The sequence below is a fragment of the Haliotis cracherodii genome, unplaced genomic scaffold (assembly GCF_022045235.1).
Source record: "Haliotis cracherodii isolate W230 unplaced genomic scaffold, xgHalCrac1.p SCAF_3, whole genome shotgun sequence".
Lineage (NCBI taxonomy): Eukaryota > Metazoa > Mollusca > Gastropoda > Lepetellida > Haliotidae > Haliotis > Haliotis cracherodii.
Genome location: NW_027266286.1, coordinates 25,495,414 through 25,511,479, shown reverse-complemented (window position 1 = coordinate 25,511,479; position 16,066 = coordinate 25,495,414). Strand labels below are relative to the sequence as shown.

Genomic DNA, 16,066 nt, shown 5'->3' with positions numbered 1-16,066 from the left:
TGCATGAAATTTTTCTCCACCTGCCTGACTGTCTGGCAGATAATTTTAAGACTACTTTAATACCGGTACATATTTGGTTTTATTATAACTCCCTGTAGATTCTCAAGTAATCTTTTGCATTATTTCAACTGAATCAAGACCTGATTTGTCTCTTATTTTTTGCAATTTGTCAATATTTATAATGGCTGAGGAGGTTATTTTGAAAAGGGGCAGGCAACACTTTGAGTCATTGATGCAACTGTCTTGTTGGGTTTTAAAATTATTTCAAACGCTGTGACAGATGCTTAAAATGGTGAATACGTCAGGGTATTTTTGTTGGCTGGAGATTATACAGCCAGGTATAGATATCCTGTAGACATCATCCATTAGTTCTATACAGAAGTAAGTTGTCTTAATTAAGACAGATCTGTGAGGATCCGGGGTAGAATAGGTTTTCAGCAACCCATGCTTGCCATAAGAGGAAAATATGCTTGTCGTAAGAGGAGACTAACGGGATCGTGTGGTCAGGGTTACTGACTTGCTTGATGCATGTCATCGTATCCCTAATTCGTGGATCGATGCTTATGATGTCAATCACTAGATTGCCTGGTCCAGATTTGATTATTTGCTCACTGTCGTCATTTTGCTGGAACATTGCTGAGTGCGGCGTCAAACAACAAACAAACAAATAAATAATTAAGAAAACATATTTCATGTACATGAGAACTGGACTAATACTGCTACAAAAGTTCAAAAGTAGCCCTGAAATCTATCAATGTGTTATTCAGGTGAATGTCGAGGTGTTGGGGGTATTTTTTTTGACGATGTGGATGAGCCCAGTCATGAGGAAGCCTTCAAATTTGTCACAGTAAGTATAAACTATAATGTCATTGTGCAGTGTGGAAGGGAGATCGGGGGCGGTCGGGTAGCCTAGTGGTTAAAACATTAGCTCGTCACGCCGAAGACCCGGGTTCGATTCTCGACATGGGTACAATGTGTGAAGCCCATTTCTGGTGTCCCCCGCCGTTATATTGCTGGAATATTGCTAAAAGCGGCGTAAAACTATACTCACTCACTGAAGGGAGATCATTTGGAGATTATTCTTGAAATCAAGTTCTCATCAGAAGTTAATTTTCAAAGTAACAAGCCTGATCACCAGGCTTGTTTTAGCTCAGCTGTCAAGTCAAGTGAGCTTATGTTGAGGCATGTTTGTCTGTCTTCTCATAGAGCATGTGATCGATGAAGCAGACATTTCACATACTGATTTTCACCAACGACAACACCAACGGTTGTTCAAAAGATTAGAATCCAATTTTCAATATGTCCACCAAGGCAGCCATATTGACCTGATTTTATAGTCTGGAAGGTAATTTAAGGTACCGACGTTTACTACAATATCTGAAAAACTTTTGGACCTACTCCAGTCAAAGTTGGTGTGAGATTATTAAACAGTCATACATAACTGGATATTACATTTAAAGACAATTGGTGCATGAATAAAAAATCTGTCCATTTAGCTATCACTATATTTCATCAACAACCAGACCTGTTCGTCACGGGTGGAACGAGCATTCATTGAAACAGCCATCTGCAAAATGCTACCCCTGCGTCACAGGGCCATATGACACAGTTGAACTAATCAACTCAACTCGAAAGGGTGCACGGGGACGCACGCACGAATACGGTGTTAGTGTTGGGCGTCTCAACGTGCTTGATTCCCAGATATTGTAGTAAACGTCGGTACCTTAAATTACCTTCCAGACTATACCTTTGGGATTCTGGGTTGGGCCTGGGATTGGTTCAAGATTAGAGTTTTTAAGCTACAGCTACAAACCAGATATTTTTTTATTTGAAACTATGAGTCTACATTTTTTTAAGAACACCTTGGAACAATGTAATTTTTGTGGCAGACAATTTTCCTTTTTTTTCAACAGTGTAAAGCATAATTCATTTTTTCAAGTATTTTGGGGGACAATTTATTTTTCTTCGCTAAAATCCCAGGCCCTCACCAGAATATCAAATGGTCTGTTTCTTGCACTTAAAGCTTAAACTTTAAACTTCTTGTGGCCATTACCCATCCAGATTCTTACAAACTGGAACAGGGCTGGGACGGGTAACTCGGGTACCCAGGTCGGGTGGGTACTGAGTAGGACCCAGGTACCCACAGGACTACCCGGACCTGTGGTTAGTCACGTGATATATTGTTTTATGACAAAAATTATCTAGAACTCTATGGTTACACTAAGAGTCACTAATGTTCGCATTTCTTTCTGACTATGCACCCATTCCTTCTAATTTTTCATATGGTTGAATAAACCTATAACTTAATTCAACTTCAGTGTATGAATGACCAGATTGTTTAATACATTTATCTGAATACGTTTTGCCAGGGCTATGCTAAAAATGTTCCCAATCAGTCATTGTGAGATTTCTCCCGAGACCTACAGCAGGTACATGGGTAGGGTCGGGTAATAGTGGGGTGGTTACCCGGGTAGTATATTTGGACTCCTCCAAGCCCTAAACTGTAATGAAATTTATATTAATTAATATGTTGTTACTAGCGGGTCTCAACACATGTGTTGTACTTGCTATATTTTAGAGTTTTGACCATGCTCTTAAATGCTCTCGAAATGCATATTTGGGTCTGTGTAAACTCCTCATTAATTGTCAGCCTGAGTGAGCCGAACTTTGTCATGACATGATTGTTTGTTTTGATCATTTAAATTTCGTATTTATGCAGAAAATATTTGTGTGTCCCCATTAACAGCAACCTTTTTAGCCATTTTAGACTATTGACTACTTATACCGGTGAGCTATAGTGTCATAGCACTATTATGTTTAGCAGCGAAGGATCAACATAATATTGTGTTAATTCTAACAAAAGGCATGACTTATTTTGCTGGAATATGTTGAGCTGTCGGTTCCAAATGAAGTTTCTGGGCTTGAATAATAACACCGTCAAATATGAAAACATGTAATGTTTTTTTGCCTACATATTGTACCAGAGTAGACTCAATGAATCAGAGGTTATAACCTATATATATCTCCAGTCCTGTGCGGAAGCTGTGGTGCCGTCGTATCTGCCAATCGTCTTGAAACACAAACATGATGGCTACAGCTATGATGAAAGGTAGTGTGTGAAAATAATTATGTTTGAACTGTTTATTTATGTAGGGACCTTAAAGTGCAAGTCTCATGGAAATATACAACTTTACAGACATGAAATTACACGCTTGATCACAAAAGCCCACCCCTCCATTCGCATTTTAGCTGGCAAGCGTCTGTTCACGGTCATGGTCGGCTGCATATGTTTTTGTGCGACTAACAGGATCGGGTGGTCAGGCTCGCTGACTTGGTTGATGCATATCATATATCGATCCCAATTGCATTGATCGTTGCTTATGTTGTCAATCACTGGATTGTCTAGTCCAGACACGATTACTTACAGACCGCCGTCATATATCTGGAATATTGCTGAGTGCGGTGTTAAACAACAAACAAACAAATAAACAAAGCAAGGCAAACCTATTCATCACCCTTTTCACCCTTAGACATTCTCCTTTCCACAATTAGCAATGACCATTTGTACTTTCCCTTGTATGAGTGGGATTAAAGGATTATAATATACAACAGAAACGTAACAAAGGCCAGTTATATCACAAATTGAGGTCAATATTCGGTGAGAAAAAGATGTGCGAGGCCTGCAGCCTTTAAAATTGAAAATATTTTGCAATGTTAAAATTGTATAATTGATGTTAAATCAAGGTTACTTGTCACACACCCACTAGCCATACTCTTGACTTACATGGAATCCATACCGGTATTTTATATACAACACAGATCTCCCCACAACCAGGGGGCCTTGTATAGGCTCGTATAGTTTCTCTGCCTCAACCAATGAAACGATCGCGTATTTTCTGTACCCGGCTGGTGGTAATACCCAAACAGCTTGCAGGCCAAGACAGATGGGCTAATTAAAATTAAGCCACGCCTCCTCAGGGCTTTTAAGATTTGTTTGGGGCTTACAAATAATAACCTCAAAATACGCATCAGTGCCATGTTTACATTTTCACACCATTTTTCTCGATCACCATATTGTACTTCATACTGGCTACATCATGATGTAAGAAAATCTATTGCCATTTTTCATGCTATGTACTTGCACTTTAAGATTATATATTTACACTGGCATCAGAATTAAATTTTATAAAAATGGCATATACTAGATTAAAATCAATGTTTTGATTTTGCAGTTTATTATGTAAATCTTTGCTGCACTTTTCAAGTTACGAACATTATTTTGTAGATAATATCTTGATCAACATAAGTTGAAACTGTCATAAAATGAAACAACAAAGTTCAATGTTTGCACCAAACTTAATAAATAAGTGATACTTTAATATTTCAGAAAATGGCAGTTACTGAGGCGAGGCCGATATGTGGAGTTTAACTTGATCTACGATCGTGGCACCAAGTTTGGCCTATACACGCCCGGCGCCAGATATGAGAGCATCCTCATGTCCCTGCCATTAAATGCTGTGAGTTCTATTCTGATGTGTGGTACTCTTTTTTCAAATTGACGGAGGTTGGGAATCACGGCAACATTCAATAATTAAAATCTATTTTAAGGTAATGATTTAGCAGACCCGTGAAGATCTTGGGTAGAATAGGTCTTCAGCAACACATTCTTGCTGTAAAAGGCGACTATGCTTGTCGTAAAAGGCGACTAATGGGATCAGGGGTTCAGACTCGCTGACTTGGTTGAAACATGACATCGATCCCAATTGCGTGAATTGATGCTCATGATATTAATCACTGGTCTGGTCCAGGTTGATTATGTATACAGAACGCCATCATATAGCTGGAATGGTGCTGAGTGTGGTGTAAAACAACAAACAAACCAACCATAATTTAGCAACCCCATGTACATGCAGATGCTGCACGCTTTGTCCGAAATTTGACTATCGCAGTGTTTTGACATAGATAATCAATCTGTGATCTATCAACATATTATCATGGGTTCGAATCGAAGATTTGACCTGATAATGTTCCTAGGTGTGTGAGCACCTGGCCAGTGCTCATGCGTTTCACCAAAGTGGTAAGAACCTGTACTCAGGTGGTTCTCCAACAGTAACATGACACCATCATATGATCAATACAGCATTAAACCCAATCTCATTAAAATCAGATAGAAGTTCTCGCTGCCGCTAAACAAAGATCTGAGGACATCCCATTACGGGTCACGTCAGAACGACCTTTCATCCTACTTATCAAAGCGTCGGAACAGTCGTAATGTGTTTTCTAATGACGCAACCTCGAAAATGTTAACATGGGGTATTTCGTATGACAGTTACGGCCCATATAACTGATTCCATCAAAATTATTGTCGATCTCTTGCTCCCGTGGGTCAAACATTTGAACGGAGGAGGCATTGCACAGTACACGAGAAGCACTGCCATACAATCTGAACATATATTAGACATTGCGGAATCTTTGTTTGTTCAGTTTTAAGAATTTTAATCGAGAACTGTGTCAAAATATTTTTCAAGCGTAGTCTGAAATGGAAATCGCCAGGTTGAAACGAGTGCCGTAAAGCTTGAGAAAGCTGCTTTCTAATTGGCTGATCAGCAGTCGGTCAAAGTTCGCGAAAGGTTGTTCTGACGTGACCCGTAATGGGATGTCCTCAGATCTTTGTTTAGCGGCAGCGTGAACTTGGATCTAATTTTAATGAGATTGAATTTAACCCTTCTTCCCGAGGCAAGGGAGTTAACTGACTATAGAAGTCCAGTTTCCACCCTTGCCGAACTAGGCTGGTATTATGGAGTTATATTTTGGCTGGACAAACGAGTCTATGCATTATCCAATCAAAATCGTGTAACGAAATCGACATTCGGTTCATAAACAATATGGCGACTGCCGTGCAGATTTCGGTCGATTCAGGATTTGCAGAAAATGTGTGCTATCAACTGGGTGTTGACAGATATTTTCTAAATCTTTTCATGTTTTTAATCAAGGTGCTCACGTTATTTGATGCACTTTGTGAGGTAAGACCCACTTTATTAAGATATAGATCTGATTAACGATCAGATCGTCTTGACTGGCGCCACTATTTTGTTTGAAGCAAATGCAAGTGATATGAAAGGTTGAATCTGATTGGCCAATAGGAGGGACATAGAAGGGACATAACTCGTAATAGCCACTGGTGACGCTACGATCGAGCCCATAAATTCAGCCTAGTTCGGAAAGGTAGGAAACTGGACTTTTAGAGTCAGTTAACACCCTTGCCTCAGGAAGATGCATGTAACCAAACTCACTCACTCACTCTTGTCCTACAGAGGTGGGAGTACTGCCATTCTCCCACTCCGGGGTCCCGCGAACAGCAGCTGATGGACGTCCTCAAGAAGCCCCGCGATTGGCTGTCAGCTTAGACACGTCCTGTCATATTTTGACAATACCCACAAACGGATAAATGACAGCTGAATGGATGGACGGATGGAGAGACACACATTTCTCATAATATTCATCAATATTTGTATATATGTACGCCTGACAACACAGTCAAAATAATAACATAGGATTGGTTTGATATCAGTCAATATAAAACATAAGTCAATTTGTGTTTCATTTTATTTGCATCCCTAAAATATGTTTCACATCTGTAACTAGTCATCAGAAAAACTTATTATAACATATATTGAACAAAATTAATAGTTTTATTCATCCACCAGTGAGTGATTGCTGTTTTAATGCTGAAGTCAGCAATATTCTGGTTGTAACCAAGTGAAATCCTGTGTCTTATACACATACAAAATGCAAATGGACACAAAAGAAATACAGAATGCATCGACTTTAAGGCAGAAAATTTGTATTCATGTTCAGGAATGAATACTGCTCTTTCATAATTTGATACCACGTAACGTTAATTTCAGTATGTAATCATTTAAAGAAGTCAATACGGGGTGGTCAGGTAGCCGAGTGGTTAAAGCGTTCGCTCGTCACGCCGAAAACCTGGGTTCGATTCTCTACATGGGTACAATGTGTGAAGACCATTTCTGGTGTCCCTCGACGTGATATTGCTGGAATATTTCTAAAAGCGGTGTAAAACCATACTCACTCACTCACTCATAAAAGAAGTCAAAAGCTTCATGATCTGGTGCTAGCACTCGTAGTTTAAGTGGAATTTCAAAGCCATTTTAAACCTATGGCCCCTCTGTGTGCTTCAAGGCATGGCAAAATAACAAGATTTGCGAATGTTTTTCAGCAGAGCAAGTTCGAGTACATCTGCAAAGCATGAGTGTAAGATAAAAAACAAGCAAGGAATTAAGCTGTTTTATTTGAATTAACATGTATCATCCAGAGAAAGTCACTACGTCCACACTCTTTAGAATGATTCGATTGAGCAGACAAGACCCGTGAAAATCATTTTTCGCGACAGTGCTACTTACCTAAAGACTGATGTTGTCCCTTCAATATATTGAGACTATTCATATATTTTCATACTTACCGGTACTCTTTTGATATTATTTATTAGAATGTAGAGGTATTTGCAATACAGGAGCATTACTTTGAAGTTTGAAAGGCTATGTTTTTGTTACGTGATTGTTTATGTCTCTTTACTAACCAACTAGCTTTGGATGGTAAAACCCTATGAATATTCACAAATTTGTGCAGCTTGATGTTTTTTTATTTTGTTTGAAACGAAGTTGGTGTTTTTTTCTGTAAAATGGGAACTATAATTGCCTGTTATGTTTGATGTGATACTATTAGAACAGTAACATGTTAAGGTAAAACGCTTGTTCTCGCATTAGTTGTTTGACATGACCCGAGATTATGGAAAACACTTGTTCAGCTGTCTTTTCTTGTTTTATATCTGTCATTGATTCTTTCTATTTTAAAATCCATAAATTTTAGCTATTTTTATATACTGGGGGGGGGGGGGGGGGGATATAATCATCTGGTCTGTTTGTCCATCTGTCTGTCTGTTTTTCATTTCCCGAGCATAACTAATATTTTTCATCCAAACTTGCTACATGTATTAACCAGGAGCTGAAGTGATGCTTTTTGCATTTAAGGATTTTTTCAAATTTAATTTTTTTCCTGTTTCCATCTTAAGTTTGAAATTGACTCTGTTGATAGTGGGGCATTTGTCTGGATCACATCTCTAAAACTATGAGGTATTCTTTCATGACACTTTCCTCACACAAAGACGAGGTTGTCAACTGGTTGTCAACCTGTGGGTACCCGGGTCCTACTCAGGACCCACCTGACCCGAGTTACCCGTCCCAGCCCTAAAGTAAGCGTCATTTTGTGCACAAATGTCTTTTTTAATTAACATGTGACTTTCCATATTTCTGACCACTCATGCTGCTTTTGAAAGTTCATTTGTAAGAAGAAAACATCCTGTAATCAAAATAATACATATCAAAATATCCTAACATCAACATAATAATTGGTTTATGTATGTCGGACTCAGATCTATGGTAGGACTTAAAATTACCACTTTAAAAATACTGTATTCACCATAATGCCCCAGGTGCTTAGACAGTTGACAAAAGGGGTGCTTAACCTAAACAACTAGTTAACAGTTTTTAGAGTTTCAAGTGGTACCGACCAACAGCGTCAATGAAACTTAATAGTTACTATGTGATATATACCCCATTGATGTTCTGGTTTCATAAAAACATCTATAACGTACACAAGAAATTTACGGACTCTCGTGTAAATATTTGCAGTGTGGCATGCTTATAAAGATTACACATACTTACAGATGATCTAGAAGTTGGTCAAGGAGCTATATACACTGAGTTGTTTTGCAATTTCAGTGATATTTTTATTTCAACCACCGACCCTAGTTTGTTATATATCAAATTCTGTAAAACAAGTTATAAAAATTAGGCCTTTTGATGACGAGAGTGGAGTGATTTCATGTCTTACATCCTGACCTCTACAGAGTGTATTGTTACACCCCAGATATAACTATATATGTCTTCTAATTTATCTTGCCATAGCCAACCCTTAAGGTTATGTCATGTTAACATTAAGTTTGTTTTGTGCATATGGACTTTTTTATGGTGCATTTATCTAATCAAGAAATTTATATATTCATAAATATTCATATATGTTTACTGTTTTTTGTGAGAATGCACTGATGAAGGTGTATGCATGATATAGATGTATGCATGATATCTATCAAGCACTGTTTACAGAGTACAAGTATGTGTTATTAGCTGACCAGGAGATGGAAGGTTGTATATTGATTTTATTAAAGAGTCTGATCTGAGAACAGAGTTTGTTTTTCCTAAGTTTAAGCCACAATAAATTAATTATTAGATTTAATATGCATTTTTAAAGGAATGTGAGGTTGGAGGGTGGGAGGCAGTTTATGTTTACATTATATTGTTTTGAAAACAGATTGTTCATGTTTATTTGTTGTTTAACGCTGCACTCAGCAATATTCCAGCTATATAAAATGACAGCGGTCTGTAAGTAATCGAGTATGGACCAGACAATCCTCTGATTGAGATCATGATCATCAATCCACGTAATTGGGGTACGATGACATGCATCAACCAAGTCAGCGAGCCTGACCATCTGATCCTGACAAGCATAGTCGCCTTTTACGGCAAGCATGGGTTGCTGAAGACTTATTCTACCCCAGATTTCACGGGTCGACTGTTCATGACATATATGTACATCTTTTTTCAACAGATGTGATTCACAAGAAGAATCAATGTAAGACTAAATACATATGGTGTAGTTCATTAAGAACTGTATCACGGGCAAGATCTTCTTGGATCACAGGCAGATACTTTGGGAAAATAAGCTGACGTTAGGCAAGGTGTTTGCTACGTTGTGAACATTTTCTTTTAAATATTCCTCATCTGGCGGTGATGGCAGGATGAAATTGAAGATTGTTTGTCTCTTCTAAACTTCCTTCCTGCGTGTGGTGTGTTCATAGAGTGGTCTCCCTTGTATATTGAGGAATCCAAGCTCCTTCCCAGCGCGTAACACCTTTGTTATACTCTCAGTATTGTGGAGAGCTCCGTGGGCTATCGCTGTGAGGAGCTTGGTGATAAATGAGAGTAGCCCCCCTTTTATGAGTTGATTACAAGCTCCTTCCCAGCGCGTGTCACCTTCGTTACACTCTCGGTAACATCGCGATAGTATTAGAGAGCTCCGGGAACGTACTATCGCTGTGAGGAGCTTGAGTTGATTACCAAGCTCCTTCCCAGTGCATGACACATTTGTTACACTCTCGATATAATTGAGAGCTCCGCGGGCTATCCCTGTGATGAGCTTGGTGACAAATGAGAGTAGCCCCCCTTTTATTTGTTGATTACCAAGCTCCTTCCTAGCGCGTAACATCTTCGTTACACTCTCGGTATTATTGAGAGCTCTGCGGGATTTCGCTGTGAGGAGCTTGAGTGGATTAAACAAGCTGAAAATGCATCCCCGATCAGTGTATTCATCTTTTGTCGAACATGACATATCCTTGACATATCTGATACCATAGCTTTGTTTATGAAATGTATTGAATTTCACTCTGATAAAAAAAGGCTGCGCAATCAGATTATACTCATGTGCTAGAAATCATGTGCCAAGTTCATTCGTGACCAACTCGTGTTATTCCGGGACAAGCCGAATTGCAGGTTACGGAAAGGGGCGAGTAGTGACGAATGGTGCCAAGTTGAAAAAACGGATGGTGACGTCACTTCCGAAATGAAGTTTTGATGGCTAATGGATCGAGGGTATTAATCACAATCGAACGGAGATAACAAATACCCTGGATAATTGAGGATCATTGACCATATGATTAAATACACATTTTATTTTGGCTTCTATGTTTGTTTGCATCTCTTAACCAGTTTCATTACCATATATTTAAATGTGTTCAATACTTTACGAATGTTGATTACATATATTTTACTGCTATTTACAATTATTTTGATATTACCACATACTTGAATGTGTTCCATACTTTGCGAATGTTGATTACATATATTTTACTTTTGTTTACAATTCTTTTTACATTACCACATACCTAAATGTGTTCCATACTTTGCGAATGTTGATTACATATATTTTACTGTTATTTACAATTCTTTTTACATTACCACATACCTAAATGTGTTCCATACTTTGCGAATGTTGATTACATATATTTTACTGTTTTTTACAATTCTTTTTACATTTTAAGTTAATGATTTATGTTTCTTTATATATACGTGAAAAAAGATGTGGAAAGAAAAGTTACCTGTAAGAACTTCTCAAGTCTGGCATAAATGCTGTGTAGTTTATACTCAATTCAGCCTCGATTTCCCAGTGCACCAATCCCTCTTCTATTATGATAAATAGAATGTAATATGCTGGATAAGCGAGGAATAAATACCCTCTTGAAGTTAGTTTGTTTCCATTTCAAATGAACAGACTGAATAATGTTAACGTCGATCCCTCCATTTCATTATTCCTTTATTCATTTCGTGAATTAGACTTAAAAAATAGGGAGAAATGTAACATTGATGCATGGTAAAACTATTTCCCTATAGACGACATTGAAATTAAAATATAAGTTTACGAGAAAAGCCACCCATCTTAAGATAAAAGATTGCATTTAATACGGAAAAAAAGATTTAATAAAAGATATTAAAATGTATTTGTTTAAAACAAAAAAATCGGTGTTATACTCTTGTGCATCCTGCCGAAAGGAATGAGAGCTTTCATGGGTGTTCGTGGAAGGGAGGTAACTCTTGAAAGACTGACGAACGATTTAAGCGGAAACTTTACGTGGCTTGTCCTTCTCAGAGTCAAGTCCGAGGATTCAGTTTCAAATATAACGATAATTTTGTATGTATCTGTAGAGCTATGCGAATAGATTTTTTAAAGGAATGCGGTCATATATTTATTTTTTCCCAATCAAGCGTAACATACCAGAGGTTCAAGTGAGTAGAGGCCATTGGGCATATAAACAATCTTGAATATACACTCACTTTTTGCAATGTCTGTTGCTCATATTCCTTCGGCGATGCCCGCAAATAGCAGTATCTTACACTGGTCGTTATCAACCCGTGGGATTCCGCCCTCCATACCTATGGTGGGCCCCGTGAAGATCCGGGGTAGAATAGGTCTTCAGCAACCCATGCTTGCTGTGAAAGTTGACTGTGCTTGTCGTAAGAGGCGACTAACGGGATCTTGCGGTCAGGCTAGCTGACTTGGTTGATACATGTCATCGTATCCCAATTGCGTGGATCGATGCTCTTGATGTCAATCCCTGGATTGTCTGGTCCAGACTCGATTATTTACAAACCGCCGTCATAAAGCTTTAATATTGCAGAGTGCGCCGTTAAACAACAAACAAACAAACCTATGGTGGTCGTAAGAGACTAAATGGATCAGGCTCCGTGACTTTGTTGACTGTGTGTGATCTCACCCCGACGTCGTGGATCGTTACTCACAACATTAATCACTGGATGGTCTTGTCCAGAGTCAATTACTAGTATTTACAGACCGCCGGTTGGAATATTGTAACGGCGTTAAATAACAATAACAAAAACACAGTACACACTGTTCGTAAGAGCTAAAATAAAAGAGTTCGTGTCAGACTTGACTGCGTCCGCCCGGAGAGCGAAAGATCCGGGGTGAGATCCCCGGCCGCGTCATACCAAGAGTGAATGAGTGTGAATTAACGCTTTTTTAGCAATATTCCAGCAATATCACGGCGGGGGACACCAGAAGTGGGCTTCACACATTGTACCCATGTCGGGAATCGAACCCGGGTCTTCAGCGTGACGAGCGAACACTTTAACCGCTAGGCTACCTGTCCCATAGTCAAGGCTAAGCTGGCGTTCGAACTCAAGATTATAAGATTTTTGCACGACTGTGAGCGGAAACTATTTAAAAAGTTATCACTACAAAATTAATAACTAGGCACCCCTATAATTGTATAGACAGCTTTTGCCCCGGAAAATGTCGGGGTTAGCCGAAGAAAGCAGGATAGGGTATCAAACATTGTTCCATCGACGTTTCTTAACCTTCTGTGCTAATGACTAAGAGAAAAGGAAACCAACAGCTATTAATGAAGAATCTGCAACCTTTCTCTGGTATACAATCAAATTTATAATGTCTAACTGTCTGTCGATCAAAGACTAGCATCCAAATACCTCAGACGATTAAAACCAATATGGCGACGGTTGATATCGCCAAGTTTGATAACTCTGTTTCTTCTACGATAAAAGTATCACCATTATCGCCGCCGTTTATTTTCTAATCATGCTCGGAGTTTTTTCCCTCTCCGCCGGCCTTTGTAGTGCAGATAGCGAAGGTTGGAGGGCGGTGTTGGCTTTCTGGCGGCTTCTGAAGGAAATGGTGGAGCGATAACCCTCGCGCATTCGCCTGACACGTCCCGTACATTATATCTCAAAGAGAAGCGGACGTGGAACTCAGTCTACTTTGTAAGTGAAAGTGGGAGTAGATTCGAGATTCAGATCTCGTTTTTTCCACGTGTCTTTGACCCATTGACGAGAGCCAGGACGATCAATAAAACTCATATATACCTCTTCTCACCTAAATATTTTAGGTGTATGAAGTTTGATAATTTGACACTTTATAAACTGAAGAGTACCATGTCACATCACATACACCCTTGCGTATCCCAATGGGGAGGATCGAGGCTGATGAAGTCACTGGATTGTCTGGTCTCCACTCGATTATATACGTAACTGCATTCATATGAATATTGCCGAGTGCGGCGTTTAACAACAAACAAACATACAAACATATAACAATAAGGGACCGTGTGTGTGTGTGTGTGTGTGTGTGTGTGTGTGTGTGTGTGTGTGCGTGCGTGCATGCGTGATTTTGTATGATATTTTTTTCAGCTACAGCTACAAAAACTAAAAGAACATGTTTGTGCGAGGCATTATCTTTACTTTCAAAAGTACAAAGCTTGATTTTTTTCTGAAATTTTCGGGAACATCTTTTTTTATATAATTTCTTATACGTATACATTTCGTACGAGGTGACTAAGTGAATCGGGTGGTCACACTCGGTGATATGGTCCTTAGTGTATCATCATACCCCGACGGCGTGGATAGTTGCTGATAATATCAATCACTAGTTTGTCTGGTCCAGACTTGTTTTCAGGCCCGACAAATATGTGCCGCCTTAAGACAAACACCCACAACCGTGTCTCCTACCCCCTCCTTCTGTGTCGTGACCACGGGTTGCAATAACGTGGTTATCGCCGACGAAATGTGTAGGGTTACGAGCTGCTTGCGACAATGATGGGGTGTACGGGGTTTTACGATTGTATGTTCTTGAACACCCCGCTACTGCGCGTTTGTCATTTGTGTTCAGAAATTACAAATACAGTAAACTACGGTTATAACGAACGCGCTTATAACGAACTGACCGATATAACAAACTTATTTTTCAGTCCCGGCCATTTGTTGTATATATGATGTATATATGCTTATAACGAACTACGGTTATAACGAACCAAAATTAGCGGTCCCTTTGAGTTCGTTATAACCGTAGTTTATTGTACTTATTTTAAAATTCTCCGTACGGGAACAATGTGGGGCCTGGATCAATTGTGACGTTACAAGCAAGTGACGTCAAATCAAACAGTGACGTCAGGTCAATAGAGACGGTCTCTCTCTCTCTCTCTCTCTCTCTCTCTCTCTTGGATCGTTGTTCAGTATATCAATGAATGGATAATCTGGCACACAACTTGTGAATATAGCTGAGATATTGCAGCGTTAAACAACAAACAAACAAACAAGTGACCATTTTTTTACATGAATAGACATGATAATAACTATTCTCATACTATACTCAACAACAAAAGTTCTTGTGACACCAATATTTTAGTGTATTTTTCAAACAAGTAAAGTTTGGTTTTCAATATTGTAGTACATGTATGGAATAAAGTCACAAAAGCGCCAGAACACCCCCCATACGTCCGATTTCGACAGGAAAACACCGTCAAGCACGTCTACAGTGGCGCAGACAGCGTCTACGCTGGACGGCCATGCAGTGGGAACAAGTTCTATTCACTGACGAGTCTCGTTTTCACCTCAGCCACAGCGATGGACGGATTCGAGTAAACCGACGTCGAGGTGAACGTTACGTCAATCATTGTGTCATGGAAGATGATCGGTTCGGGGTCGGCAGCGTTATGGTATTGGGTGGGATTACAGCAAGACAGGGGACCCGTTTTTTAGTGGAAGAGGGAAATCTCAATGGACAGTGCTACCGCGACGAGATAATCGACCCTGTTGTTCTACCGTTTTTACGTCGTCATGGCCCAGGCATTACCTTTCAACATGACAACGCCCGGCCTCATATTGCTCGACTTGTTCAGGAATCTCTTCAACAAAACAATGTGAATGTCATCCCCTGGCAGGCTCTCTCCCCTGATCTCTGACCAATCGAGTACATGTGGGATGAGATGGATCGGTGCCTTCGTCGAAACCACGTATTCCACAGACACTCCAGGAACTTCGAAACATGCTCCAGCAAATATGGACAGATATCCCACAGGACTTTGTACGACGCCTGGTCCATTCCATGAGACGAATATGTGTTGCTTGCATCGCAACCAGAGGTGGCCACACACTCTATTGATTTGTAAATTGACATTTTGGCATGTTCATGTTTTTTTTTTATGAAATCACGCATTTTCTGAAGTCAGTATGGCAAATTAACCATTTGAACACTTACAGGAGTCTTTTATCTGTTGCAAACCGAAATTGTTTCAGATTTGGTAAAAAAACATAACTTTGCATTAAATCTTATTCAATGTCACAGGAACTTTTGTTGTTCAGTATATATATGCACAGAAGTGTTTCTTTTTAGAACGGTCATCGGCAAGATGATAATGAACAAATATTAAAACGCACACCCAAAGATCTCCTTTAAGACTCGAAGACTCAAGTCCCATAACCGTTTGACTGACAGACTGCTTCGCCCAGCTTAGAATTTCTTCATAATTTGTTTACCTGTTAACACAGATTATAAATACAATTGAAAATGAGATAACATACCTTTGAATGAAACACTCGTTAAAATCCCATTAATCTATGAACTC

At 39.3% G+C, this 16,066-nt stretch overlaps 1 protein-coding gene across 1 annotated transcript in view; it reads left to right on the top strand.

Moving 5' to 3' along the window:
• LOC139474846 (oxygen-dependent coproporphyrinogen-III oxidase-like) overlaps positions 1-7,477 on the top strand; it is a 28,443-nt gene extending 20,966 nt beyond the window's left edge. Inside the window, exons 11-14 of the mRNA XM_071257994.1 lie at positions 768-847; positions 3,030-3,109; positions 4,388-4,517; positions 6,315-7,477. Of these exons, the coding sequence (XP_071114095.1) occupies positions 768-847; positions 3,030-3,109; positions 4,388-4,517; positions 6,315-6,407 (383 nt within the window). The 3' untranslated portion in view covers positions 6,408-7,477. The remainder of the gene's footprint in view (positions 1-767; positions 848-3,029; positions 3,110-4,387; positions 4,518-6,314) is intronic.
• Positions 7,478-16,066: the final 8,589 nt, after the last annotated feature.